The 27,500-nt window shown below is 38.9% G+C and overlaps 3 protein-coding genes across 3 annotated transcripts in view; 1 reads left to right on the top strand and 2 right to left on the bottom strand.

Annotated features, from left to right (window-relative positions):
- Window positions 1-2,291: 2,291 nt before the first annotated feature.
- On the bottom strand, window positions 2,292-4,756 carry LOC137997131 (uncharacterized). Its single transcript, XM_068842923.1, has one exon. It carries the CDS (start codon window positions 4,241-4,243, stop codon window positions 3,233-3,235), a length of 1,011 nt encoding a protein of 336 aa, XP_068699024.1. The 5' UTR covers window positions 4,244-4,756; the 3' UTR covers window positions 2,292-3,232.
- An 8,705-nt stretch (window positions 4,757-13,461) lies between these two features.
- LOC137997132 (uncharacterized) lies at window positions 13,462-24,110 on the bottom strand. Its single transcript, XM_068842936.1, has 3 exons — window positions 23,887-24,110; window positions 20,173-20,448; window positions 13,462-18,175 (listed from the first exon to the last, which is right to left on the bottom strand). The coding sequence occupies exons 1-3, from the start codon at window positions 24,087-24,089 to the stop codon at window positions 17,356-17,358; spliced, it is 1,299 nt and encodes a 432-aa protein (XP_068699037.1). The 5' UTR covers window positions 24,090-24,110; the 3' UTR covers window positions 13,462-17,355.
- Window positions 24,111-26,504: 2,394 nt separating this feature from the next.
- LOC137967235 (plasmanylethanolamine desaturase 1-like) overlaps window positions 26,505-27,500 on the top strand; it is a gene marked incomplete at its 5' end in the record, with an annotated part of 1,020 nt that continues 24 nt past the window's right edge. The window contains one exon of the mRNA XM_068816491.1: window positions 26,505-27,500. This exon is cut by the window's right edge and continues 24 nt beyond it. Coding sequence (XP_068672592.1) covers window positions 26,505-27,086 — 582 coding nt within the window.

The following is a 27,500-nucleotide window of genomic DNA, read 5'->3' on the forward strand; positions in this document are numbered from 1 at the left end:
TTAGAAGGCCGTCAGCGAAACTGAATTCTGGTGTACTGACGGGATGTACTGATGATTGTCTTGGCAAATAGAAGCCTACTCTAAAACCACAACTCATTTTCCTCATTACATATCAGGGAGATATAAAGGTAATTTACGGCGCACATCATAGTTCAGTATCATCGTTTATAGAGGTAGCTTCCACTTCTTAAAACATTAGATCTGAACATGAGCTCCTGAAGATGTGAATTATCTCCACTTTCTCTTTGTCTTTTGACATCGATCTTGCAGTTGAAAACACAATGCCTGCACCGCCCCCCCCCCCCCCCCCCCTCGAATAATAATGAAAATATTTAATTAGAGACGACAAAAAAATTATCTTCTGTAACATTCGAATCCAAGGCTTATAAACGAAAATCAACTGTAAAATAGGATATGACAGGAAATTTAACTGAATGGCTTAATTTACATAGCTTTCAAGTCCTAATTATTTCCACTGCAAGTTAAATTTAACAAAAATTGATGGTCAATCGAGGGCTCTCAACGTCAACCTTTTCGGAAAATATATTTTCGGAAGACGATTTGAGATCTAGAATTTTCGAAACATTTGTTGTAAAATGTCTTGCTTGCCTGCCTGTCCTAGGATTTTCGAACATCTAAAAATTGGAATAATTGCCCATTTTTAATGAAGTTTTATCCTAAAAAGGTCACCTAGAATTTTCGGGAGCCTTTTTTTTTGGCTGAAATTTTTCAAAAAGGTAACTTTTGATCCCTATGATTTTCGGATTGCTAGATTTTCAGCTAGGAAATCCAAACAAATTTTTAAGGGATAAAAATATGCCTATATCTACCGTTTAAATACTAAAATACGTTTAACAATGCTATGTTTAGTGGTTTTGAACTATATTCTCGTCGGGTGCCCCTGCTCAATAACGCTGTAGCATATGTTAGAAATTAAATACCCTTTCTGCTGTTAATGACCATTGTTATTAAGAAGGTACTATTTTTATTTCACCGGTGTGAATAAAGCACATTCGGAATAGTTGAAGGGAGAATCGAATGAATGAAGGTCATCGACCGAACGCAAGAAAACAACATGTTTCTGTCTCATGGATGGATAAAATCATCAAAATAGAGAATTTCAGAATTATCTCCATTTATTGTATGGATACTGATGAAATACTAGGATTTTCTTTTTTCTAAAAAAATCATATCTTCACAGCGCGCAATATTATTGTGAGGAGGTAAGTGTCGTCATTGTGACAAACAGGATTACCCGATAAAATGCGAGCTTCCCCCGCTTTAAGATACTTTTGTGCTGTAATAATTTTTTCTCTATTACATGAACATTTTTATGACTTAATTTGATATCACCATGATTTGTTTTTCATATATCTAGTTGATGTTAGACAACATGCGTGTTTTAGCGGTTGATATCCACTTTTTCCATTCCGGGGATCTGAACATTTCATCAGTATCTGTGTAATAAACAGAACATTACATGGCCGCTTGGGGATACGAATTCTATCTTCTCTTGCTGATATCTCGCACTCCTTCACTGCGCTCACTCGTGGGAGATATAATCGACACTCAAATATCGCCCGGCCTTGTTCACGCCTACACTGTTGCCAAAAAATGTGGACAAGAAAGAGGCCTAACACTGGTAAACCAAACCACTTCAACGACACGACGAGATTTTGTTGATCTCTTTTGCATAATTCTGCGGTTTCCAACAGCGAATAAATTTCTTGGCTCATGTTTGACAGGCGCCGGGAAATTTCCTTTTTTTGAGCGATTTTCCCGGCGCTTTGATCGAGTTGCACGGAATTGCTACGAATTTGGATTGGTTCTATGTGCTGTTTGCGCCAGTTGTGATTGGTCGAAATAATTACTTTGGTATTTGTTTTTCGACACTCAATTGAAAACCGCTCTATGACTAATTGACAACAGTAATAATGCGAATTTCTAATTTGAGACACAAACGATCTTCTTTCACTGTAAACTGGGTAGCCAAAAGTTCTCAATGTAAAAAAAAAAAACGGTTTTGTTTTAAATTGGCGTATAATTCTTAAAACGAAATGACAAGAAAAATATACAAATCATGAAAAACAGTTATGTGGCTTCGATGCAAAATAGTAAGGACAAATTTATAGGATAACCCAACCGCAAAAAGCACAAAGGCGTATACTGTACTATGGCTGAAGAATCAACCCCGATTTCTTGATTTCGCTGTGACTTTTTAATTAGAGCAATTGGATTCGAAACTAAGGCAACAGTAATCGGCATCTTGGTATTTTTTTTTTATGGCGTTTTGGAAATAGAATCAGTCCGATCTATGGAAAATCTACGAAATTGAAGGCCATAATTAATTCTTGTTCATTAAGTAAGAGTTTTTTTGTGATCTGCGAGAAAAACAATAGGATTAGTATTTATGGACTCTGTTGTTTCTGTCTCAAAAATTTAGTATTGTTTCAAGAGACCAAGATGGCTGCAAAAAGAGCAATAAAATTTTCAGCCAAACTATTAAGAATTGATTGATGATGTGGGCAAAATGTATTCATAATAGTTGCATGGTGCTTATCTTTTTTTGACTCTGGAATGACAGGTGATTGTGTCGGAGATATTTTTAAAGGTAATATGCCCCTAGGTTTGTTTCGACAAGCTGCACATCAGTGTTATATTTAAATACATTTTTTCCACTTTCCATACCATCCATCCATGCCGAGAAAAAGCTTTTTTCTCTTATAGGATTTCCCTAGCCGGATCCTAAACTAGCTTTGGTCACACAAGTTCAGAACGTTTAGTAAAGCTAATTATATGCCGAGTATAAGATGAAGTAGCAGGTGTTTGTAACATTTCTTGTATGACTGGAACAAGTTTTCTTCATATTTACCACGAGCGGCGAAAAAATTCCGACCATTGCGTGGGAAAGAAGAACTGTTATCATTTCATACGAAATTGAAACAGTCATTTAAAAAAAAACCTCTTTTCTGTATTATCTTATCCTCAAATCAATTTTGAGTTGAGAAAAAAAAGAATTTACTGCTCCAGTACAAACAAGTTTTAATGGTCTCTAAATTTATTGCTAAACAAGACAATAAAATTGTCGGAAATGCCTTCTCAGTTTCAATCATTTATTGTAAAACAAACAGTTCGTGTTATTGGTTTGTTATGGCTCGACGAAACCATGGCACCATAACAAAGGCAATTTCGCGTTGCCTTGTGAGAATATTTTTTTCCGCAAAAAAGCACGTTATCCAAAAAATTTCATCCACTGCACTAAAATGTCCTCGTTTCCAGCGTATTTGTCCTCCAAATCTTTGTTTTCCTCTTCGCTTTCACACGTCTGTTGTTCATCCATTTGGAGGTTATTACTCCAGTCATAGCCGATTTCCCAAGTGTTGTCACGTTCGCTCTTCAAGAACGTGCTCGCATGTTTCAAGTTCAAGGACGGAAGACTGTAATGTCGTTTGCTTTCTCTTTTACTAGGCGGGAACGACTCGGGTCGAGGAAACGTTTTACTATCTCTCGGTTTCCGGGTGCTGTTAACTGGGGAATTGAATGGCACCGGCACAAGGGAGGACTTTCGCCTCCGAGCAAACCTTACACCATTCCCGGCATCATTCGCTTGCAGTTGCGATGCTGTATGGCTTTTCATTGCCTCCTCAGGTAGCACCTTGTTTCTCGACTTTTCTCGTCGCGCCATCGGCAATCCCGATTTTGTTGTATGTTCCGTTACATAGCACATAGGATCCGAATGTCTTCTGGGCGTTGACAAATCTTTCCTTGTGCTTTCACGCCTTGTGGTGCAACCACAATCAATACTTTGTGCGGAGGATCGTTTACAGGATCCACTTTCACTTTCATCACTGAAGCTTGAATTGTTACTCGAACGTCGTGCTAAGCGGTGAATAATTTGTTCTGCTGCGAGAACAGCTGGCTCGGAATATCTTCGCTTCTGGCAGGAGACAGCCGCGATTGTAGAAGACTTTATTCTAAGGTACGAACCGTCCCGGTAAATCGCAGGCAACGACTTCGTTCGAGGTCGACGGGAGCTACTTTGTCCTCCGTTGACGACATTTTGGAATTTGGGCTCATTGCTAGCACCATCGAGCGAAGCGCTATCATCACCAGTTTCTGAAATCGTTTTCAAATGAGTTGAATGCAAAGAGAGCCTCCCTTCGACCAGCGAAGTCTGAAAGAGGTTTCTTTCATAGCATCCTGACGGGTATGTGGCCTTGCCTCCGAAAATGCTTTCGACCATATTCCAATCACCGATGGAAATTGCCACTCTGATCTTTCGGTGTTAAAAGTTAGTCATATCTGATTTTCATCGATCCCAAATCTCCTCAAAAATCTTCGAACATTAAAGTATGAAAGTGCGCAGTCTTTGCAAGAAAAGCGATTACCAGTTATCATCTGTTTTAGAAAACCACAAGCCACCACCAAACTTGGCTTTCGGAACAAAACATAGCCAACATCAGCCGTATCAGGCTCAGGTTTTGTTGCGGTGGTTTTCTGGATCAATGACTGCTTATAAATATTAACTATGCGGTTAGGCTACACGTAAAATTAATAACAACAAGCAAAAAGTGCTCTTTTTTTAGAACACTTATCGCATTCATGCAGTCAACCTTAGCTCAAATGTCACAGGCACTCAACAACGAGCGCCCCTAAGGTGTCTCCTTCATAATGATATGTAAACACATTTACACCAGTAATGAGCTTGTTTTCAATCTCTGGGACGACTCTGTCACTGTAAAATTACCGGTTTGAAAATAAGTCGCCAAAGAGAAATAATTTTTGATTTAAAAGAGCTATTTTTGCTGCTGACATACAGCTAATATTTACTTTCCAGATGGCCAGCTGCCAAGATATCGTAACGCTGTTGTTGTTTTCATCTTGTTCTCCAGTTTCTTTCTAGCAAATTTGTGGTTCATCCTAAATATGTGATTGACAACGAAGCAAGGCGCAACCTTCCTTAGTTAAAGCATGAAGAAATCAACGTATTCCTCGGCATGAGCCGGAAGCACCAACTGTGGCGACCTCTGTTATGTTTCAAAGGCCGATAACAATATTCGCATCTGTACTTCCCTCAAATCGCAACAATGATGATTTGTCAAATTCCGAGTCACATAGTGCTTTTAAAAATGAATACAGCTTTGTGAATTCACAAGCTACACAGCTAAACACAGGTTTAACATTAGATGTACACGGTAAGGAAAAATAATCTCTCATTTCATTTATTGCTCAGCCTTGAATTTAAAAATGGCTTTGTTCGTAAGGTGGACTCTCTTGTGCAATTTTGGATTGTTTCATCAAGACGACGAGGGTACATCTATCTGAATGTAGGCTTTTATAACTTTAAAATCGTTTAAATTTCAATTTACTATTTAAATGGCAGAGCTGAATTTTTCATATACCGCATAGAGATATTGATCGAGTATTTTTATGTTGACCTTGGCATGCAGCCACGGAATACTCCCTAGCCGCATATTAAATATGCTCTTTCGAATTGTGTTTGAATCTTTTATAGTTCTCGGTTGTTACCCTCTTATAACGGCAAGATTTAGTTAAGGTCACCTTGACAGTATTTAGTGAAGCGAGGAGGAAGCGGTGAACGTTTTTCTGTCAGGGATCTCAGTCTGGTGACAAATTTCTATTTGTTCTGGCTTAGTGCAATGAAAAACGGCGCAGAGACCCAAAGGCATCATTTGCTAACGTGTAAGATTGCCTTGAAGTGTGCTCTCGATTAATGGTGCATGGACTTTTGCGAAGTCAAAAGTTGAGAGAATTCGTCACGTACCATTTTATTCAACGAAGACTGAGCCATTTTCATCACTGACAGATTTTCCAGGAATGAAAAAACGTGGTATGAGAGTTTGCTATCATGCCGAATTTATTGCCTGTTTTTGTAGATGATAAACTGAAAAACTGTTAGCAATGTTATGAAAAACAAGATGTCTTGATCTTCAGTCAGCCGGTATTTTCAAAACAACTGTGTAGTTTTTTTAAGTTTTCAAACCAAAGTAAACCCGAGAATTTCAGCCTTGCGTATATTCTTTCCTATTCTTTCCTTTGATTAATTATAAACTTAGTAACAGTAAGCATCTGACTTCTTTTTTCGGGGCTGAATAATGTTATGAGTTTGTAAATGGTCATAAAGTCTCGATATTTCTCTATAGTTTGCATTCTGGCTAATGGCTCGGTCGCACTGGTTTTGATTTTTCATTTCCTTTGAAAACAAAAACAAAAAAAAAAAAAAAGAAAAATAAAGGAAAGATAACAAATCGCCGACGAGAGCCCTGGACAAGTGCAACCGTACAGTGACAGCCTTACAGATATTTGTCAAAGCTCTATCAAGCTTCACTGGAGCCGGTCTCTAACCCCTTGGCAGACCGATTTTCTTGCCAGTTCATGATCGTTCCGTGTATGGAATTCATAAAGCTTGACAAGAGAGTAGTGTGTCGATTTGGTGCGTATGGGTTACAACAATCAAATCCAAATTACACCCAACATTAGGTAACTAAGCAACATGACGTTTAATGACTTTGAATGGGTTTCCTGCGTTTACCAATTTAATGAAAAAGACGCCCACAGCAAAATCGCTTCACGGGCCGGATCTGACTCATGGCGGAACTTCCAAATGTCTTTACTGGTGGTCAATTTTAATTACCTGATAAACTCATTGTCACTTCAAATCACGACAAAACAGCAGTTGATAGACATGAACTTTAGGTAGACTTTCATAAACCAGACAAAAATGGCGGAGGACAAAAGAAACATTGTCATTCCGATTATGTTAGGCCTTGCCTCACTAATTACGTATTGTTATGTTCGCTTTGATTTTTGTTTTATGGACATTAATTATTTCGGATCCAGTATATGAAAGACCACCCTGAACTTTGTTCCAGAATGTCTGAGACGCACGAATAACTACACCTTTTGCTCGTGGCAGCTTGTAAACAATCGTACTCAAATTTCCCGGAATGTAGTTCTTTTCTGCCAAAGGTTGTAAATGTGGTCACCTAATGATTCAACATTTGTTGTTATTCTCTTGTCCTGTCATTTTCGAATGATCGGGATTTGTTCTTCATTTATGTTATTTTTCAAAATTGGATTTTGTTTTTGTGTCCTTCAAAATCGAAGTTGGTTTGCGAACATGCGAGTTTGTCTCATTGGACTACAGGACAACAACAAAACATAGATGGACTATCGACCAAACTGTCCCGCTTCGGAAAGAGCGCTGGTGACACAACTAACTAGAATATTCACCCACTGAATAATTAAGCCCAAGTTTACATGGTTCATGAATAGACCAATTTCGATATTTTAAAATTCAACTTAAAACAATGGACTTGATTTCGAAGCTCTGGGGAATAAAAATAAGGATTTGTATGAGTCTACTCCCCAGAGCTTCGAGATGACGCCTTTTGTTTAGGACTGAATTTTAATATATTGAAATTGGGCTATTCCTAGAAATAGAGTGTTTGCATGGGTAATCAAATTTAGGGAATAATTTCACGCGCGTTTGTCCAAAATCAAATAATTTTCCGAGCCTTTAGGGAATAATTTCACGCGCGTTTTGTTTTTAAGTCTTAAGGCGAGGGAAATTATTTGATTTTGGACAAAATGCAAGCGAAATTATTCCCTAATTTCACGAGTATACCATTTGATAAGCTATTAATATTATGGGTGGCAATTTACTCCTTAATTTTCAAACCTGGACGCCATTTTGGCACTGAAGGAAAAGTTGCCATGGCAACATAGTAAATAAACGCTGAAATTTCGCGCCAAAATTATAACCAGTTATTTGCCACCCATGTTATTATAAAGTAAAATAAGTTATTTAATAACTCTGACAGAATCAGTTTCACAAAGGCACAATAGCCCATTTCCAAGTTGCTGCATGTCTCAGTTTCAAAGCGAGTCCTGGTGCACCAACCATTCAAATGGAAACGAGTTGCGTATTCTTATGCAAATCAAACTCATTTTCCTTACAATAGTTGAGCACCAAGACTCACTTCAAAACCGAGGCAAACAGCAACTTGGAAATGGCCAATTGTATAGCCCTTAAAAAATGCGCTAATTGATGCCTCTGGTTAAGAAAGAAACACAGTTCTACTTCAAAAACGGGGAAGGTAGGTAGGTAACTTTATTTCAACTCGGGTTGATGAGGCTGATTAGGCCCCTAGCTATACATGCTAATATGCCGAGAAAAGTACAAAAATATCAAGAAGAAGAAGAAGAAGAAGAAAAACATGATCAATTAATGACTAACATTTCTAACTAAATCTTAAAATTGTTACAGTGACTCATAGAAAACTAGTCATTACAAATGTAGCTCTCTTACAGGGACAAGCAATTAATTTGATTCCGACGAGGTGACAAATTTTACAAAACTCCACTCGGTCGGCCGAATACTCCTGAATCGAAAAAAAAAGCGGCCAATCGATGTCTAGATACGGAAACTGACTTTGTTGGGTGGGCGTGAAATTGATTGGGATAAATCTAATTAAGATGACGAGTAACTGAAGTTTCTCATACGGGTGTAAGTAATGGTATTGAATTAAGAGTTTCTGTCTAAACTGTTTCTGTCGCCATTTCTATCAAGAAGCATTTTTCGGTTCACATTGATTACGACGTTTTATAATAACCTCTCTACTGCATAACATGTATTGCAAGAATCAGACAAATTAAAGTACCATGGTTGTTCTGAGCCAAAACTGCCCTGCTTATTTCAGGTTTCTTTGATGGACGGAAGGGAAACCTTTGCACGGATCTCTTCACCCGCTATAACCAGTTTGAATTTTGACACCTAGCAATAGAGGAAGAGTGGAAGTGGCGTTGCATTGACATCATGTCGTTCATGCGTAAAGAAACACAACATCGATCAATCAGTGCAGAGAGTAAGATCAACGAAATCTCTGCCAAGCAGGATAAGGCCATCCCCCCCTTTTTTTTCGTTTAGCGTCGAATGCGTTTCCTGATATTGGGTAGGTCGGTCGGTCGGATTGAAAAAAAAAATGTAAAAGAAAAATCACAATTAGTCTCGGAATCGGAAGCCTGGTACCCCAGCATCATTGCTGTGGAGCCAAGAAAACGAAAAACCTTAAATAACAATAACCGCAAGCAGGTTTTCTGAGCCCGCGAGAGTGACACCCCCAGCAAACCAATGTTTTAACGAAAACCGCTGGTCAGCAACCTGGTTCTGGTCGTTGCTGTCTAAGTTCTTCCCAAGAAAACAACAAGACGTGAACCCAAAATCAATGTTGGCGGAAATGTTGGTTGACGATGTTAAGGTGCTTCCTCAGTATTGCAATGCGCATCCTGTTCAGCGCACAAGGTGTGTCAATATTTATACATTGGTCAAATTTGTAACATTGTAAATATGGTAAGTCGATCATACACGCTGAAACAGTTCTCAAAACACGTGAGAGAAGTTGTGAATGACCATAATTCTTTGCGAATACGCGTGTGCATCCCGAGAAGAGAGCGAATTTTGTTGCCTTGATCTACGATAATCGAGATAGACAGCTACGATGGTGTTTTAATCTTAAGGGTGGTGCCTACTATTGTTATTGCGCATACGTTCTGCGCATCTCGAGATACTCGAGTTTCCTATCGGTGATGCTCACTAATACAGGGATATTTTTGCGCGGTTTAAAACTGTCCGGAGAAAGTAGATCTTAGTAAGTAGTCTTGGTATCCAAAAAGAAAATTGGGGGTAACCATGCATTTTTGAGAGATAATTAAGCTTCACTTTGAGAAAGAAAGCCTTACGTTGCTTTGTATTTTAAAGCTTTTTACAAATATTATTCTTGAATTATCTTGCTGGAAAAATGCGTGGATACCCCCAATTTTCTTTTTGGATTTCAATGACACTCGTCAAGATCTACTGTCCTTAAACGAGCACGGTGACCTATATTTTTTATTTCATAATTTTGGTGTAGAAATTATCCCCTTTAAAACAAAAATAAAAATTTCTCAGAAGAAAAAAAGGATATAGATTAAAACGCACACAAAGCCCCTTACCCAGGAATGTCAATTATGAACTTGAAATCAATGACTCGAGAAACGTTTTGAGTTTTTCTGAGGAATCACCTTAAAACAACGTGGGAAAAAGGATCAGTCATCGAAATTCGTATGTGACATACAAATGGTTTAACTACGTCGTTATCTATTTCTTTTTTGAAAATGCCAAAATTTTGGGTCGGTCGTACCACGCTAAACGGAGAAAATAAAGGGGATGGCCTAAGCCAAAATAGGGGCAGTTGTAAAACAACCGTTGTAGTAAGAACGGTCTGTACTTGCTCGAGAGAACTTGCTCGCAGGCTCTGGTCTCATAGCTCTCCAATACTTGCTTTACAATATGAGGATTAAAACCAAAAAGTAAACACTAAGATGAAGACAGTAGAGCTACTATTCAAGAGCGATCCTTTTTAGCAGAATTTCTGTGATCATCATTAAGAACTCGCTTTTCAGTGCCTGATGGGTAGTCTGTCCTTTTCCTGGCATCAATCTGTACAAATCCATGGATTGATTGACAAGAAAATCTTCACTAATGGATATCTGCAGTATCTGGATATCTTGGCTCAAACTGATTGCAACGCAACGGTGTTACTTTGAATTTCCCGCATTGCATCATTTGTCGTGTTGAAATTGTTCGCGACATAAAACGTCAGTTCCTGACTGATCACAGATTATTTTGTGATTGGTACTTATCTGTCTTTCTACTAAACCCAAACCTTTCGTTGGAAAATACAATATTGCTACTACTCGTCTTTCATCGAGCCAGCAACTGCCAGCTTCCTGACCATAATTCAATAGACTAGAACGAGATCTGCAATTATGGCCTAAGTTGTTTAAATCCACCGGATCCATTGGATAGCGCAATAGACCTTTTACCGATACGGCGGCCATTTTGATTTCTATTGTTTCAAAAGACATTATGGGATGTCCAGGGGGCAAATTAATATGTATTTGCCCCCTGGGCATCCCATAATGGCTATTCGAAACAATAGAGATCAAAATGGCCGCCGTATCGGTAAGAAGGTCTATTGGTTTAGCTAGTGTTTATTCACTGAATAGTCATTTATCCGGCGGATAGCGATATCCATCGTTTGAGCAACCGGGGCCTGAAGTGTATGAGTTGTATAGATCTGTATAGACAATCACATGATTTTGAGTGCAATTTGGAATAAATAAGCACGAGTAATTTTTTTCAAAGACGACCAAAATTGCACAAATCCGTAGGGCAGTGCAATTTGTAGTCTTTGAAAAAATTTAAAAGTACTTATTTATCCCAAATTGCGGATGAAAAAAAAACATGTGATGATTACTTATTAATAATATACATGAAAATATTCGAGATGGTTAACCAGAAGAAACGCACGCGTATCACGCCATCCAGGGCGCGCGCTTGATTTGAAAACCGAGGATTTGATTGGTTCTGACCAAACCCTATTGTTTATTAGCCAATCATAATCCAGAATTTCCATGTGTAATTTGCACTGTTACTACACTTTTTGCACTGGTGTATTACACTTTTTGCACTGTGTTACACTTGTACTGCTCTGCTCTCAGCCAATCATAATCGAGTAAGTTTTTCATGTATATTATTAGGGAAATAACAGGACTGTTTACATTTACCCTAAAAGCTAATGTAGGACTGAACACTCCAATTTGACTCGGAGGACTGCAAAACTGAGGACTAAGAATTGACATGATCGTTTGGTTCCCAAGTATAGGTGATTGGTGGTGTACGAATAATTAATAATTATTCCACGAACGCGAGTTGCATCTAAGATTAGGGAGTTTAAGCAAAGAAGAAGGTTACGGCAACGACAACGTCACAAAGCAGGAATATGATTGGTTATTAAGGAAAAATACTCGTGCTGCAAGTGCAGCACGAATTTCCGAGCATTTCTTGATAATACTCCACAAACCAACGACGTGAAATCACCGACGACAACAAGAGGATATAACAATGAAACATCCATCGTCAATTCTTGCCTTATGGTGCCCCTGTGATAAAAAAAAAGATCACTTCCTTTTTTCTTCAGATTTTGAAAGTGTGTTTGCTTAAACTGACTGGCAAAATTTTAAGCTTCGATTTTTATCCAAATTATTTTGAGTGGAAGTTTTGTTTTGGATTTGATGTTCCGCCATTACTCATATTCAAAAATGACCGATTGGACCTTAGAGGGTTGGGTCTAGGGAAACGTGACGTCAAAGGCTCACTAGCTTAAAATTTCAGCTTGTGAATGCAAAAAGGGAGTTTAAAAGTCTGAAAGCCCAAACCTCCCGTGCTGTATATTAATTTTGCGGCGTACACACGCATTGCATTCTTAAACTAGTGCCGAGCCTTTGACGTCATTTTCTCCTCGATCCAGCTCTCTCAAGAATGGTCGACAATTAAATAGGAAAATTCCAGTTAAATAAACAGGTGTCTTTTTTAAATGAAGGCTTAAAACTTTGGTCGCTTAGCGTTTAGTTAACATAGCTTTGATATCTAAAGAAAAATAAGAATTGATTTTTTTGGTCACAGGGTACTTTGAAACTGTTCGTACCCATCAAGTTACATGATAGTTTGCGCGTATTGTACAATGTGAATAATCGCAGAATACTTGCGATAGCACTGAGTTAAATTTTGAAGTGACGTTTTCGTTGACGTTGCTGTTATCCTTGCCAAAAATCACCAATCGATAACCAACGCGTAGCGTCGAGTTGGCTTTTATGTGCACCTGAATCCAATACAAACATATGTCACCACACCCTGCGAGCAGAGCCTCTCTAAAACTCAGCAGAGGGCGAGCAAGAGAGGCTCTGCAGCCTCGTGTTAAATCTTTTAAGTCGCCGCAGCTCAAGTTTTTGGGCTAGTCACTCCGGTCAGAACGGTTTAGGCAGGGCACGCGGCATCACATTTTTGTCAATTCGAAGGTCACAATGGAGCCTTGAGTGCGAAAATCAATATGGCGTCTTAGGAGTGCGATCACGACTTGGCCTGGGTTTGAAACTGTCTCCAAGCAACGGTTGCGCATACTCAATAAAGACTTAACACGATTTCTACAGAGTCCTTTCTTTCTCGCAGAGTTAAGAAAGACTCTGCTGGCAGGGTGATGTCACCATTGTTACCCCAAATTTCGATTTTCTGGGCCGTGAAAGTCATGTAAACTTGATTCAGCTAGCAGTAATTTGTACCCACGACCGTGATGTGAGAGGCATGGGTCTATTCTCGATTCAGTACGTCACAAGCTGCTTTGAATTTCTGCCTTCAAAGAAATTCTGCATTACAAAGCAGTTTGTGACATAAAATTGAGAATAGACCCATGTCTATTACATCACGGTCGTGGGTCCAAACTACTGTTAGTTTTGATAACTTCGCGCATCTTGCCCGGCAGCTAAAAAGCGAAATTTTGAGGTAGAATGGTAAGACACGTTTGTTTTTGGTCGGAAAATTGATATTGAATATGAAAAATATTTCAGTTCAGGTGCACTTTAATCATCTCATATCCAACAAGCACGAGTGGAATAATTATTTTATTAAAAACGCCCACAAATTATAATTATGAATAAATCTTGCCTACTTTACTAGTTTGTAGATATGGTATATTAGCTCGAACGCCATAATGGCTCGGCCAATCGAAACTCCAGAATGCATTATCCAATCATTCTAGGTTTTCATAATTATCGTTATTAAATTTTCAACCTCGGTTAATGCATTACTCGTGCTCTGATTGGTTCACTCAATCTCGGTGATCAGCAAATATACCTTAGTTTGACCTGGCAATTGATTGCGCTAAGCGTTACTTGGCTAAAAAATTTGCGCTAAGCGTTCCTTGGCTAAAAAAAAAGATTTCGCCGAAAAGCAAATTTTCTCTCCGAATAAAGAAAAAAAACCAAACTTTTTGTGGAAAGTTTGGATCAATTCCGACTTTAGAAGTACGCAAAAGGCAAGAAATGAGTTTGTGATATAAGCCTGCGTCTGTCTGACCACCAGGTATTACACAACATCGCATCTTCATCAATTTTTTTCGATTTCGCTTGTTTTTTCTCGCTTTTCTCGCTCGTATTTCGTACTTCCAAACTTTTGGAGTTTGAGAAATTTAATAAAACCATTACTCCATTCGCGCTTGTTGGATATGAAAGACTGCTTATACGCGCCTCGTTGACTATTTACCATCTCATATCCAACGCACGCTCATGGAATAATTGTTAGATATACGAATAATTGGTTGTTTTAAACTCGAACGTTTGCGCTATCCATGGAAGGAGTGAATCTCAAATCAAGAAGAGTTAAAAAAGGACCAAAATAGCAATAAGAAATAAAAATGAACATGATTTTCAAACTAACACGTGCAATATCCTGTCAATTTTAAGTACCTTGTATGCCTTATTAGCAAGAAAGGTTTTGTAATAGTTGTTTTTCACTTGGACTATGGAAAACAATGTAAATCAGTTAACTACACTCTACAACTACACTTTTATATAAGGCAAAAACCAATGGGTATTTCTCATTCTTCTCGCTGGCTTTGCCGACTAGTGCAGGTGGATCCGTTTGCACAGCGGCTTCCAACATTGTTGGGGCCGCGCATGCGCATTACATATGGTCTCCCTGGAGATAGCCATGGATTGACATGTTGAAAACAAGATGGCAGCCGGTTCGGAAGATTACAAAGTGTTAAGTGTTGTATCCTTCCCATAATGCAATGCACATCCGTGCATTGTTGGGAGTTTGCACGCCACTGCCAACAGTTCCATGGCAAGTACAGAGCAACTTCAAGGCATCGTATCGGGTCTCGCTAGTGTTGTCAAAGACTTAAGGCACAACGTAAACCACATCAGTACTCAGATCGGTCAACTTGCTACCACATCACTACAACCACAACAAGCTCAAAACCCTTTGAGCGCTTCACCAGCTTAACCTCCGCAGTCTTTACGACTTCCCACCCTTCAGCTCCCGACGTTTCGCTTTGATGAATCGAATCGAGATGATATAGCCGATTTCCTCGAACTTTTCGAGCAACAAACCTCTCATCTGTCCGCCGACATCACCGTCACGCTCCTTGAGCAACAATGTATTGAACAATGGCCTCGCTCAGTCCTTTCTATCGCAAAAACCACGGCGGACTTCACAGAAAAACCAGCCAAAGAGCAGCATGCCACTTTCATTGAACATCTTAAGCGTGCATTTGAAGAACCAACGGCACTCAAACGCCGCCGACTCGCCGCAGAATTAAGCGCAATGACACAAAAGGCAAGTGAGAACGTGAATTAATTTACTTTTCGATTCAGGAACGTTTTACATCAGATGGAACGCTTGACGAAAAGATCGCCAAGGACTGCCCCACTTACGTCGTTTCACAATTTCTAGCCAAAGTTAAACCGGAGATTGCACAAAAACTAGTCTAAAAAGCTGAGGAATTTACAACCTTTGAACAAGCCACTGAATCAGCCCGTCGGATCGAATTGTCCTTGCAAACGCAAACACGTGGTGACGTTGTATCGCGATCCCAAACTCTCGATACGTGGAAACCTTCAAATGCTCTGTTTACTTCGTCGGGTAAAAGCAACTCAAGTTCACCTCAACAACGCGGCAAGAAACGTCACTGCTGGACCTGCGGCTCCCCTAACCATCTTGTGCCACAATGTCCTTCCTCACAGCGCCCCACGCAAGGCTCAAAATTACCCACGCCTTACGTCTGCGGAAATTTTAACCGCGACCTTCAATCAAACTGCGAGAAAGCTAATAACAAGTGCTCTCGTGGTCGCCTCCACAAGTGTTCAACTTGCCATAAATGGGGCTGTAAAACAATAAGGCATAACTCTCAGCAAGCACATGCAGCCACACCTACCAAACCACCCGACACCCGTTCAACAAACCCAGATCCTTCTGGTACTGTTCTTTTTGGCCTACCATGCAGCAGTCACAGATCCAACTGCCCTTCCAGTAAATAAACAAACGCAGTTAGCGAACCGTAACATTCTTTGGACCTCAGTGACGTCAGCAGACCAGTCTATTCCACTCCCTCTGGATAGCTCTGTTCCATTTCCTTAGTTAGTGCAGATCATGCAATAACAATCACCACTAAACGTCCATCTCTTCCGTCCCCGATGCAAAGTCAACTCTTTCTGTCACTGCTAGCATGGATGTTCCCATCACTTGGAGCAATGGCAGAGAATCAATCTTTACTATGCTTGTTGTTCCTCACCTCTCATGGCTCTGTTTGGGGAAAATCATCTCCACGCCACCAAAGCTCTAGTGGATCATGATCAGCCATCCATCACTTTCCGACATCCTAGCATGCAATTCACAGTCCCTTGCTCATTGGACAACCCTTTAACTGGCTTTACCTCAACCACGGCACCAGCGTCACACGCACCAAGTAATAATTCGCGTGACAATTACCAGCATCATGTCGGTGTCACTTGTCTCCTAACCAAAACACCAGATCCAAAGCATGGACCCATGCAAGTTCACCTCTACCAGAGTCCTTTCTACATCATTGGCATAGATTATGTAGGACCTCTGCCCCAGACTCCGTCTGGGAACAAGTGGATAATTACTGCCGTATGCCCTTATTCTAGCTTTCTGGTTGCTATTCCAGTTCTGATGTTGCCAAAGTAGCTATTCCACGGCTGCACGTGCACTTTTCGATCCCGTTTTTCCTCAATACGGGTTCCCTGCAGAACTACTCAGTGATCGAGGTGGTGAATGGACTAATGCAGTGGTTTTCCAGCTCACTAAATTACTTTCAATAGACCATGTTTTTACTACCAGCTACAGACCTCGGTTGAACGGCGCTACTGAAAGGGTTCACCGATGGCTAAACAGCGCAATAGCCATTTACTGTGACGAGCTTCAGACCAACTGGCAAGATTTCCTTCAACCAGCAGTTTACACAGTCACATAATGTTTCACCAATTCCAGGGATGAACAAACTCAGTCCCTTTTTCCTCGTTTTTGGTCGCCACGCCCCTTCACCTGAAACTCTCACCTTGGCTCTGCCTTCAAAGCCTTTTTCCCAACAAATATATGCGGAAAACGTAGTTTCACTATTATCAGATGCCAAGAAAGAGTTTGATCGTATTAAAGCTGATAGGGGGAAGGGGGAAGGGGGTAGGGGGTGAGGGGTAGGGCGTGAAGGGTACCATAGCTAAAACAACCCAAACTTTTACACAAATGCTAACCTTAGGCCTAGTCATTATCTAAAGCATAGTGTTTAGGCTTAAAGTTAGCATTTGTGGGGTTTGGGTTGTTTCAGCTGTAGTACCCCCACCCCTACCTCTTATCCCCTACCCCTCACCCCAGGAATAGTCATGCCGAAAGAGCCTGCTCACAGGCCAGTACGAGCGGATATCTGTTCTCCTTTGTTACTTGTTATAGGTAGCAACTGTCCACATTCCATCAGATGTCAGCTTATACTCGTTACTCTTGTAATCCATCATGTTACTTGTATGTTGATCAATTACATGTTCGCAAATGCTTTTCAGAAATGGTCCAATCCTATCTGCTCCTGCTAACTCAGCAATGGTATCGTTATAATCAAATGATATTCCTCTCATACAATGAGCATCTTTTTCCCGCAGACCCCTAGAAAGTAACCCTTGGAAATCGTGTTCCTCTGCAGCATTCATTTCTTCTTCAGAGGGCAAATACTTCTCTTTGCTTAACACTGCTGCGACGTACTGAGCTTGAAGGCTGCTCTGTTTAAATATACCACACGCCCTAGAGGCTAGCCCAATGAATGACATTGTGGGGAATTTGGTGTTGAAAATGTGTTTGTATAGATGCGTTACTCGGTCATTAGTGACTTGAATGCCACAAGCCTGATCAAGGAAGGGAAATGAATAATGGTATCCAGTGCAGAGCAAGATGGCATCCGTTTCCCTTTGCTGTCCATCCTCAAAATGAACAGTCCCATCAATGGACACACAAGTTACGGAGCAGTGAAGCTCAACATTGTCCGGAAGCTTACAAGTTATAGCATGACGATGTTTGTGGCTGAGGTAGACTATATCTGCAGATTCAGTTATGTCAAGACATATATCTCGACCAGAAAAAGAACCACCAACAATAACTACTCTTTTTCCTTGGAAGATATCAGGATGTCGATAATCATGACTGTGCATGACGATCCCAGGGAACGACTCCAAACCAGGAATAACCGGTATACAAGGAACAGAAAAATGGCTGCAAAGACAAGAAACGCAAATGAATAATATCACACACTCATTTTAATGTACAAGTTAAGGTGGCTCACACCAGTTTTCAACAATTTCGATATAATGTCTTATCAGAAGGATGAACTCTGCAACACTGTTTAACAAAATGGCAATGTTATGGCACCAAAAGGAACAGCAATAATTTCTTGACAAGATGCACTTGTTGATGTGACGTAATAAGTCACCATGGCAACAAAAGAGCCCTCTAAAAAAGCCCTATATTTTGTCTTCAAACGCTTATATCTTAAAAACGAACTCGGTGACTCCAATTTTTATTTCTGGAAATTAATTAGTAGGCTTACATGTACATGAAATTGTTTCAAAAATTATTGGGAAGAGATTCAGAGCCACCTCAAAATTTCCAGTTGTGGCTATGAATATGCTCCAGAGGATTTTTTTAAGTTTGTAGAGAGTTTGATCTGAACCTGTCAATCACTTTCTATAAATAAAAATTGGGGGTCATTAAGTTCGTTTTTGAGACGAAAGCTTTAAAAACAAATAATGGGCATTTTTAGAGGGCTCCTTTGTTGCCATGGTGACGCACACGTCACATCAAGAACTGTGTCTTGTTAAGCAACTATTGGTGTTTCATATGGTTACGGTTACATGAAACAGTAGGGTACATTCAGTTCTTCTAAATGGTGCAGTATGTTGAAATTGTTGAAATTGGTTTGAGCCTTTTCAAGCAAAAAAAAGATTCTGGTGTGGTTCTAAGCTTGCTCAAAACATCTTCATTTCAAGCAGCCAAAGTGGTTAGATGTCTTTAAATTGATCGCAATTCTAGAAATGTGGAGCACGCTCCCAGGGTAATGTGGATAGCTCTACTGCATGACTCCAGGCACAGTGGATTTGATCTCATGAACAGAACTTCTGAATCAGGCAATATTCTACAAGTATGCAACTTCTTTGGTCAAGGTCTAACACCATGGGTTATCCACCAGTGGTCTGGGAATAATGAGTACATACGATTTTTAGAATACAAAAGAATTTCATATATTATTTGAACTGCAGAATGGACATGATAAGAAAGAATAAGAAGGAAGATCATTGTTGCCATGGTGACCTACACATCACATTCACAACTGTGCCTTGTTAAGCAACTATTGGTGTTTCATATGGTTCTATAACATTGACGGTTACATGAAAAAGTAGGGTAGATTCAGTCCTTCTAAATGGTACAGTTTGTTGAAATTGTTGAAACTGGTTTGAGCCTCCTTCAGCAAAAAAAAAAAAAGGATTCTGGTGTGGTTCTAAGCTTGCTCAAAATATCTTCATTTCAAGCAGCCTGATCTCATTATCAGATCTTCTGAATCAGGCAATATTCTACACGAATGCCACTTCTTTGGTCAACCAAGGTCTAACACCATGTGTTATCCACCAGTGGTCTGGGAATACAGAGTATACAAGATTTTAGACTACGAAAGAATTTCATACATTATTTGAACTGCAGAATGGACATGATATGAAAGAGTATTATAGGAAGGAAGATCATTGCAGCAGAAACTTTCAATTGGCAATTATTATTGCAAGCAATCCTAAAAAAACCCAAGGCTTGAATGGGATTCGAAAAAATGACGATGCAATTGGCATGGCAAGTCATGGCTTCCAATCCCATTCAAGACTGGATTTTTTGAGCCAAGCTTGCAACTGCGATTCATGATCTTCGTACTTTCATGTCAGCGTTTGGTTCATGCTCCATTGTCTCCAACTCTCTTCATACATTGAGTTGTGTGGCCACTACAGTGTGACAATTTACTTCCTTGAGCAAATAAGAAAATTAGCAACAAGTGCTTTTAGGTGTTTTGATGATTTTTTATTTCACAAAATAATAAAAAAATCACCCAATTTGTTATATTATAACAAAATTTAATTTGTTTAGGGGTGTTTTCATCATTTATTTTCAGTACCCAAGGATAGGTCTCTGGCAGAAAATATCTCTGCACAACAATGATCACTGCAACTCACCCATTGCAAACAATAACTGTATCAAATTGGAGAACGTGGACCTCTTTAATGAGGACGTTTTCCACAGTAACTTCCCACTGAGGATTTTCGTTGGTTTCACAAACTATTGGACGGACATTTGTGACAGCAGAATTCAAATGGATGTACTTGTATAAATCAAAGCTGTTCGCATAGTCTTCAAGATATCTAAGAACTTGATGACGAGTCATGAAAGATGGCCATTCAGGGGGAAATGGAAAATCTGGATATGCCATTACCTCCTTTGGGAGATTGGTTCTAAAAAAAAATATTAACAATTAGTTTAGTTTTACTTAACATTTACAGTACAATAATTAAGATATTTAAAATGTAAAGTTATTGTGATAAACAAACAAAAAAACTGGACACCTGACTTGATAAACAGACTGAAAATGCACACAGACTCAGTTGCATTGAAACCAAAATAATTTATTGATCAGTGCACACTACTTTTGTCACACTTCCTCTAAAATTAGGGGTGTAACGATTAATTGAATTCTCGATTAATCGCGATTATGACTGTTCGGTTCGATTCACGATTATTTGATTCCACGTTTCGATTTTGGTTCGATTTTTTGCATACCTTTCCAAAAGTGCCCTCAGTGAGTCATTATATTGTAAACTTATAATCCAGATCTAAATAAGATGTGCGTTTTTCATTGACAATCGATCAAAGACGCTAATTTGCAGTTCTTGCGCCATGTTGCTTGGTAAAAATGTTGCCCCTCTACCACCCCTTGAGAATTTCCAATAAGGCAAACCATGTGCATGCTCATTGTCACGTTCTCAAACATGGTGACGAACGACCAAGCGATTGTGAATCCGCCTGCTTCTTTTCGATCCCCAGTGTGGAAATATTATGGTTTTCCGACTAAAGACGGAACAACAGACAAGTCTAAAACTATCTGCAAAATTTGCTTCGCAACTTTCAAGTATTGTGCCGGTTCGACCTCAAGCATGAGCGCATGTCTGCTCAGAGGTCATCTTTGCATAGTGACCATGTAGACAAGTTACTTTTTTTAAAGAAAAATATGAGTCAGAGTGCACTAGATCTAGATTCTAGAAAAAACTCAAAGAAGAACACTGACAAATTGCATGTTTTGTATTTGTTATTGCATCCTTGAAATAGATTAATAATGTTCCTGTTACTATTGTATCCTCACATTGAGAGTTTAGGGTACATGTTGTTTACATTGTGTATCATCTTGCAAGAATTAAAAATCATTAATATTTTGCATAATCGAATCGAAATAATCGAAACCGAAAGGCAATAATCGAAATCGAATCGAATTGAAAGGAACATGAATCGTTACACCCCTATCTAAAATGTGTTAAAGCAAGGTGCATTAATGTACATACCGAATGTACCATCAGATAAAAACTATGCCAGCATGCAAGAAAAAAAAAATGCCAACATGTCGTTAAGTTTCAAAATGGTTAATTTAAAACTACTTTACACAAGATTTAATAATTCATATCAAGCTAAGTATTAGGCCGGTTTGGACGTCAAAGGGTTAACCCCTGGGTTAACCCTGACCTTAACATAACACTTGCATTTTCACAGTTTTGAGCTGATACACTTCAAATACATGTACTACTTAATGTATTCTTTGACAGAATTGATAATAATCAAATTGAAAATACATTTTGGATAGGTCATATTTTTCTTTTGGACAGACAAACAGAAGATATTAAAAGTTGCACAATGAAAGCACTGTTCACAAATTGCTTTACTTTTACAGTTTTTACCTTGTAATCCTGAGCTCATCATTCTATTATGCACAAATAAGCAACAATGTCTGCAGCAATTTTTGTGTCCAGGTTGGCCAGATACTACTTGCAATGTGATACATGTAGTTGATTTCCAATCTCTACAGGACTTTGTGGCCAATTGCTAATAAGAGAAGTTTTACAGCCTACTCGGTTTACAACTGACTGAGTCCTATTTTGTTGTTAGCAGAATATATCACAAGAACGAAGCAGTTAGGGAAGTCAAGAGATCATTGCTTGTAACCCTGACCCAAAAGCCTCACCTATGCCCCACCCCACGGGACAGCTAAATTTGCCAATGCTGTGCAATGCCTTCTAGTCCCCACCTTGTCCTGGGGTGGGGTCGGGGTTTTGATTGAGTCATACATAACAAGGTTGCTGCCTAACGGTCACTTGCAAATGCAACAACTAGTTAAAATTGCTAGTTTACTTTTCATATTCATTTGCTATCATAAATGTCTCCCAAAACACCTCTTTCATAATGGCAGCCAAATAAAATACTCTGTTTTAATGCTAATAAGGCTACCTAGCCTCACTAAAACAAGCAAATTTCAAAAGATTTTATGTTTTAAAACGAGGACAGTAGGTCTATGTAACACAGAAAAGACAAAAGAATTTACATGTGGTCGCCAATTTTGGACAAAACTGGGTAACAGAAGTGAAGAAAAGGGCTTACTGTACTTTGCGAAACGAAATGGAACAAAACAAAATGGGAATTCCATAGTTTGTGAAAATTAATGGGAAATCTGTAGTTTGTGAAATGGAAAATCTGTAATTTGTGAAATGGGAAATTATCTGTAGTTTGAGAAATGGAAAATTTGTTGATCTCTACTCCCAAGAAATGGAAAATTTGTTGATCTCTACTCCCATGCAAGGGGAGTAGAGATCAACATATTTTCCATTTTGCAAACTACAGATTTCCCATTTCATTTCGCAAAGTACAGTAAGCCCTGTGAAATTCAATTTCATTCAAATTTATTATGCACTATTTACGTCAATTATAAGATAGTTAATACTATATTAGCACTTACTGGAGAATAAATATAACACATAAAAGTAAAAAATTAATCAAAAAGATAGGTGCGTGGTAGCCAGAGTAGCCATTGGCTTTCGAGCTGGCTACCACCATATTAAAGATAAATGTGGCATTAAACAAAAATTAACATTAAATAATAAATATATCTATGTGTTTCAATCATTAAAATACACACACTGTTTTAAAATATATATGATTACATCTAATAATTATTATTTAGCTCTTATTAACCGAGCAGGAGGTCTGTATGGGAGAATCTTGACCGAGGTCGTGAGTACAGACCGAACGCAAGATTCTCCCATACAGACTGACTAAGCTGGGTTAATAAGATGTTTATTATATGGCAAACAAGAACAATTTAATTTGTTTAATGTAACTGGCTTGTACTAAGTGACATTTTGCTTGCGAACGGCGATGAGTGGCGAATTGAGCTGAACTTAATTCTGTCAAAGTTTGCTCGTCTCTTCCATAAATAATTATTGGTGGAAGAAAATACTCAATATTTTTGCATTTTAGTTTGCATCTTTTCACCGCAAAACATTACCGGTCTAGATGCTGGTCTAGATGGGAAAATCTAGACCGCGGTCAATATCGATTTTAGCCAATCAAATTCGTGAATTTTGTAGTTCCCAGTCCTCGTGAGACAGAGCCATAGCGTCGGGCAACGAATCAGTGAAGGGATGACGAATTTTCGAAGACCCGAAATGAAGTTATGTAACATTGATTCGTAACAATTTATAAGCAATAAAGCTTACAATTAACTTAAACAGAGTGCCAATTCTCATGCATGCGCATTTTAACTTAAGCACGAAGATAATTACTGTAACTGTATCAAGTCATAATATTGTAGCACGTGAAATCCACCAGAAAACGATCTTTCCTCGTCTCACCTCAGATTTCGGTACATGCTGGAGTGAATTCGAACGCCATTTTCATCTGTGCCGGAGTTTTCATTATAGACCCATGTTCCACCGATGGAAGAGGCTTGTTCAAAGACAGAAACATCAAACACATTTAGCTGACTTGTAAGATGCCTGGCGGCTGCTAATCCGGCAACCCCGGCTCCTATCACACACACTCGTAGCGGTTTCATGGTGGCAATCACTACCAGGCGTTCCGAACCACAGGTCGGGACAGCCAACATATCCTCCAACCTCGTTCCCAGGATCTTTCTTCTCTGAAGGCAGAAAAGAGAGACCCTGGGAACGAGGTTGCATATCCTCTAACACAGTACAGGCATTTGACACAATCAATACAAATGACTGACTGTAGATCGACTCAGAGGAAAGACCAATTTGGAAAATCATTGTACATCTTTCTCTGAGAAGCACCATTCGACAGCGTTTTGCTTGAAATGGCTCAATCCAGCCCGTTTAGATGTAAAAAGAGAGACCGCAAAAGGCATTGTTGGAAAAGTCTGAACTGAAGTCTGGTCAAATGTACTTTTTCTTTCATTTTTGCCCAATTATAAGGAAAAGCGAGTACTTGCTAGTTGTGCACCTTTGGGAAGTTAAGCTAGACTTTGGTTTGACTTCTCTCTAAGGAAATAGAGTGTTAGGAGGCAGTGTGGCCCAGTGGATAGGGCGCTTGCCTAAAGATCCGGAGATCCCGGGTTCAAGACCGGCTCTGACCACTTGTTGAATTTGATCATGGTAGTCCCTGGTTCAACTTCCCTGCTGCACTTGTAAATAGCCAACTGGTTTGCCTCCAGCCAGTTGGGATTCTTAACAGTTTTAGATTTTGTGTTCTATTGTTTCGTTGATTCCTTGACCCTGAAAAGCCCCTATGGGGAGAGGTCAATTATGTATGTGTTGTATTATATTGTATTGTAAATAGTGATAAGCCCTGTACATTTGGACTCAACAAAATTGCTGTGTTGTAGTTCAAAGTGTATTTCATGTCAAAATGCTTATAGTTTAATCGCTAAAAATGAGCTTATTTGTATCTTGGCTTTTCCATTCCCTAGCTAACCGAAAGAAATCAAACTGGCAGAATCAACTTACCCGGTACATGTACGTTAAATTTAAAGGGAACTTCCACTTCAACAAAAAAATAACTTTAAATCACAGGAAATAACTTACAGTTGCGCTGTTGTTTTCAGACAAAAGCTCTTTGTGTCAGAACAATAGGGTAACCATAACACGTCGCAATTATTCAAGATGGTGGCACCCGCGCAATTTGAAAGGGAAAATAAGCGATTTTAAAATTCACTTTTCCTGATAAAAACACTTTTTTAAAAAACAAATTTGTTTGTAAACATAATTTCCTTTGGTTTAAACTTATTCTGTACTAGGAGTGGAGGTTCCCTCTAACTTCAACCCAATTTTTTCACCTGGAGTTTTTGTTAGCAAGCATTCATGTGTGTATGGGTGGTTGTGTGTTTGGTGTATGTACGATGTACCTGTATGGGTTTGTCTGTATGTGAAAATGTTATGGGTGATACTGGATGTCTGACAGTGAGAGTAATAATTGCCTTGACAAATAAGGTGTCATGGGATTTAATACTACAAGAGGCCAATATAAAATTGTTTCCTCTTTTTTCTCTGCTTTATTTGTTGTCATTATGTTTTGTATAAGTAGTGACTTATTGTAACATTTGACTAGAAAGTTGAGCGATAAAAAAAAATTGATTTAAAAACATTTTTAAAAAATTAGACGACGGTTTCGACGTTTACATAACGTCATTCTCAAGTCAAAATGAATACGCCTTATTCATTAATTAAACAAGTATATATATGATAAGTAAACAATAGAAACTAATGTACAATAGAAAATATGTATGAGAATAAGAATAGAAACAATACAAAACAATAAAAATTAAGTAGAAAGTTTTGCATTAACAGAGTCACTTTGTACATTAAGAGAAGGTTTAAGTTTCCTGATGAACAGCATTTCGTAAACAAGACAGTTAAATTTGCTGCTGCACTTCTTAAGCATGTGAAACTGGCTGCTTTTCAAGGAGGAGACTATCATGATGTTCTCTGAAATGGTTTCCAGTTGATGAGTGTTTATGTTCAATGATGCGTTGGTGAAGGTGTCGGGTTGCCATTCCAACATAATCTGCATATTATTGCCCTGAAAGATAAGAAATTATGGGACAAGATCACAGACAGTAATTCAACCACAGCTTTAGATGACCTTCTGCCACCAGAACAAACTATGGTTACGTTACGTAACAGGCGTCACAACTATGCCATCCCGTGTGTCAGAACTGAGCGTTTTGCGAGAACGTTTGTAAATAGACACTTTTTCTCAAGTTAGTTGGTTAGTTAATTAGTTGTCTGTATGACTTAATTTATATCATTGTAAATAAACACGTTTGTTGTTTAGAATGTTTTAATAAAGACCTTTAAAGTAAGTTTAATCGCAGTTAATTATTATTTAAACACGAAAGAAAAATAACAGGTTTTTTTGCTCGTGTACACAGCTATAATCAGCCATGTAAACTTTACCCTCCCTCCCTTCAAAAGAGATAATAATATCATTATTAATAACCCAATGTTAATTTTGTCCTCTTACAGTTGCAGGCATATTGGTAGCAGATTTCAGCTCTGGTTTTGTCCATTGGGCAGCAGACACATGGGGCTCAATAAGTATTCCCATCGTCGGCAAAGCTTTCATCCGTCCCTTCAGAGAGCATCATGTGGATCCTACGGCCATAACAAGGCATGATCTTATTGAAACCAATGGTGACAACTGCTTGTTGACCCTTCCAGGATTATGCTACATGTCGTACCGATATTTAACTCTGGATCAGGAAACAATACAGGCGTCTTATGGGACAGATTGTTTCCTGTTCACATTGGCTGTCTTTGTAACACTCACCAATCAGATTCACAAGTGGTCCCACACCTACTTTGGTTTGCCCTTTTGGGTCCAAAAACTACAAGACTGGCACATCATCTTGCCACCAAAACATCATCGTATTCATCATGTATCGCATGATAATTATTTCTGCATTACAACAGGCTGGTTGAATTATCCATTAGAGGTTATCAGGTTCTGGGCTTGTTTAGAGTGGATAATTGAGAAAACCACAGGAGCTAAGCCAAGATCTGATGACTCTGAATGGCAAGGAAATTCTAAGTAATTTATGAATTCTGAAAACCATGAAATGGTAGCATTGCTGGGTAGATTAAAGAACCAACTGCATTTATGAAAAGAATAATATTTTAGGGATCAGGGTAGCAATAATGGGCTTAATTTATAGATGTGTGATGGTAATACTCAACTGTTTATTAGTGCATTAATTAACACCAAGCATTAAGCCTTAGGTTTGGGGATCCTGCCTGTGGGTAGACCTACAGTAGGTAAAACAAAATGCACAAATAGTTTTGAGCAGTACGGTACATACTGTAATTAGCCCAAGTTCTATCTGGTGGTAACTGAGAAAGGTAAGAGGACGGAGAAAAAAACTTTTATGGGTGAGTCCTTTCCATTTTGTATGCAGCCCAGGGCCGTTCATTTGTAATAATTTTAGTCCAGTTGGTTCATCAAAAAAGTA

Source organism: Montipora foliosa, chromosome 1 (genome assembly GCF_036669935.1).
Source record: "Montipora foliosa isolate CH-2021 chromosome 1, ASM3666993v2, whole genome shotgun sequence".
In the NCBI taxonomy this organism is placed as follows: Eukaryota; Metazoa; Cnidaria; class Anthozoa; order Scleractinia; family Acroporidae; genus Montipora; species Montipora foliosa.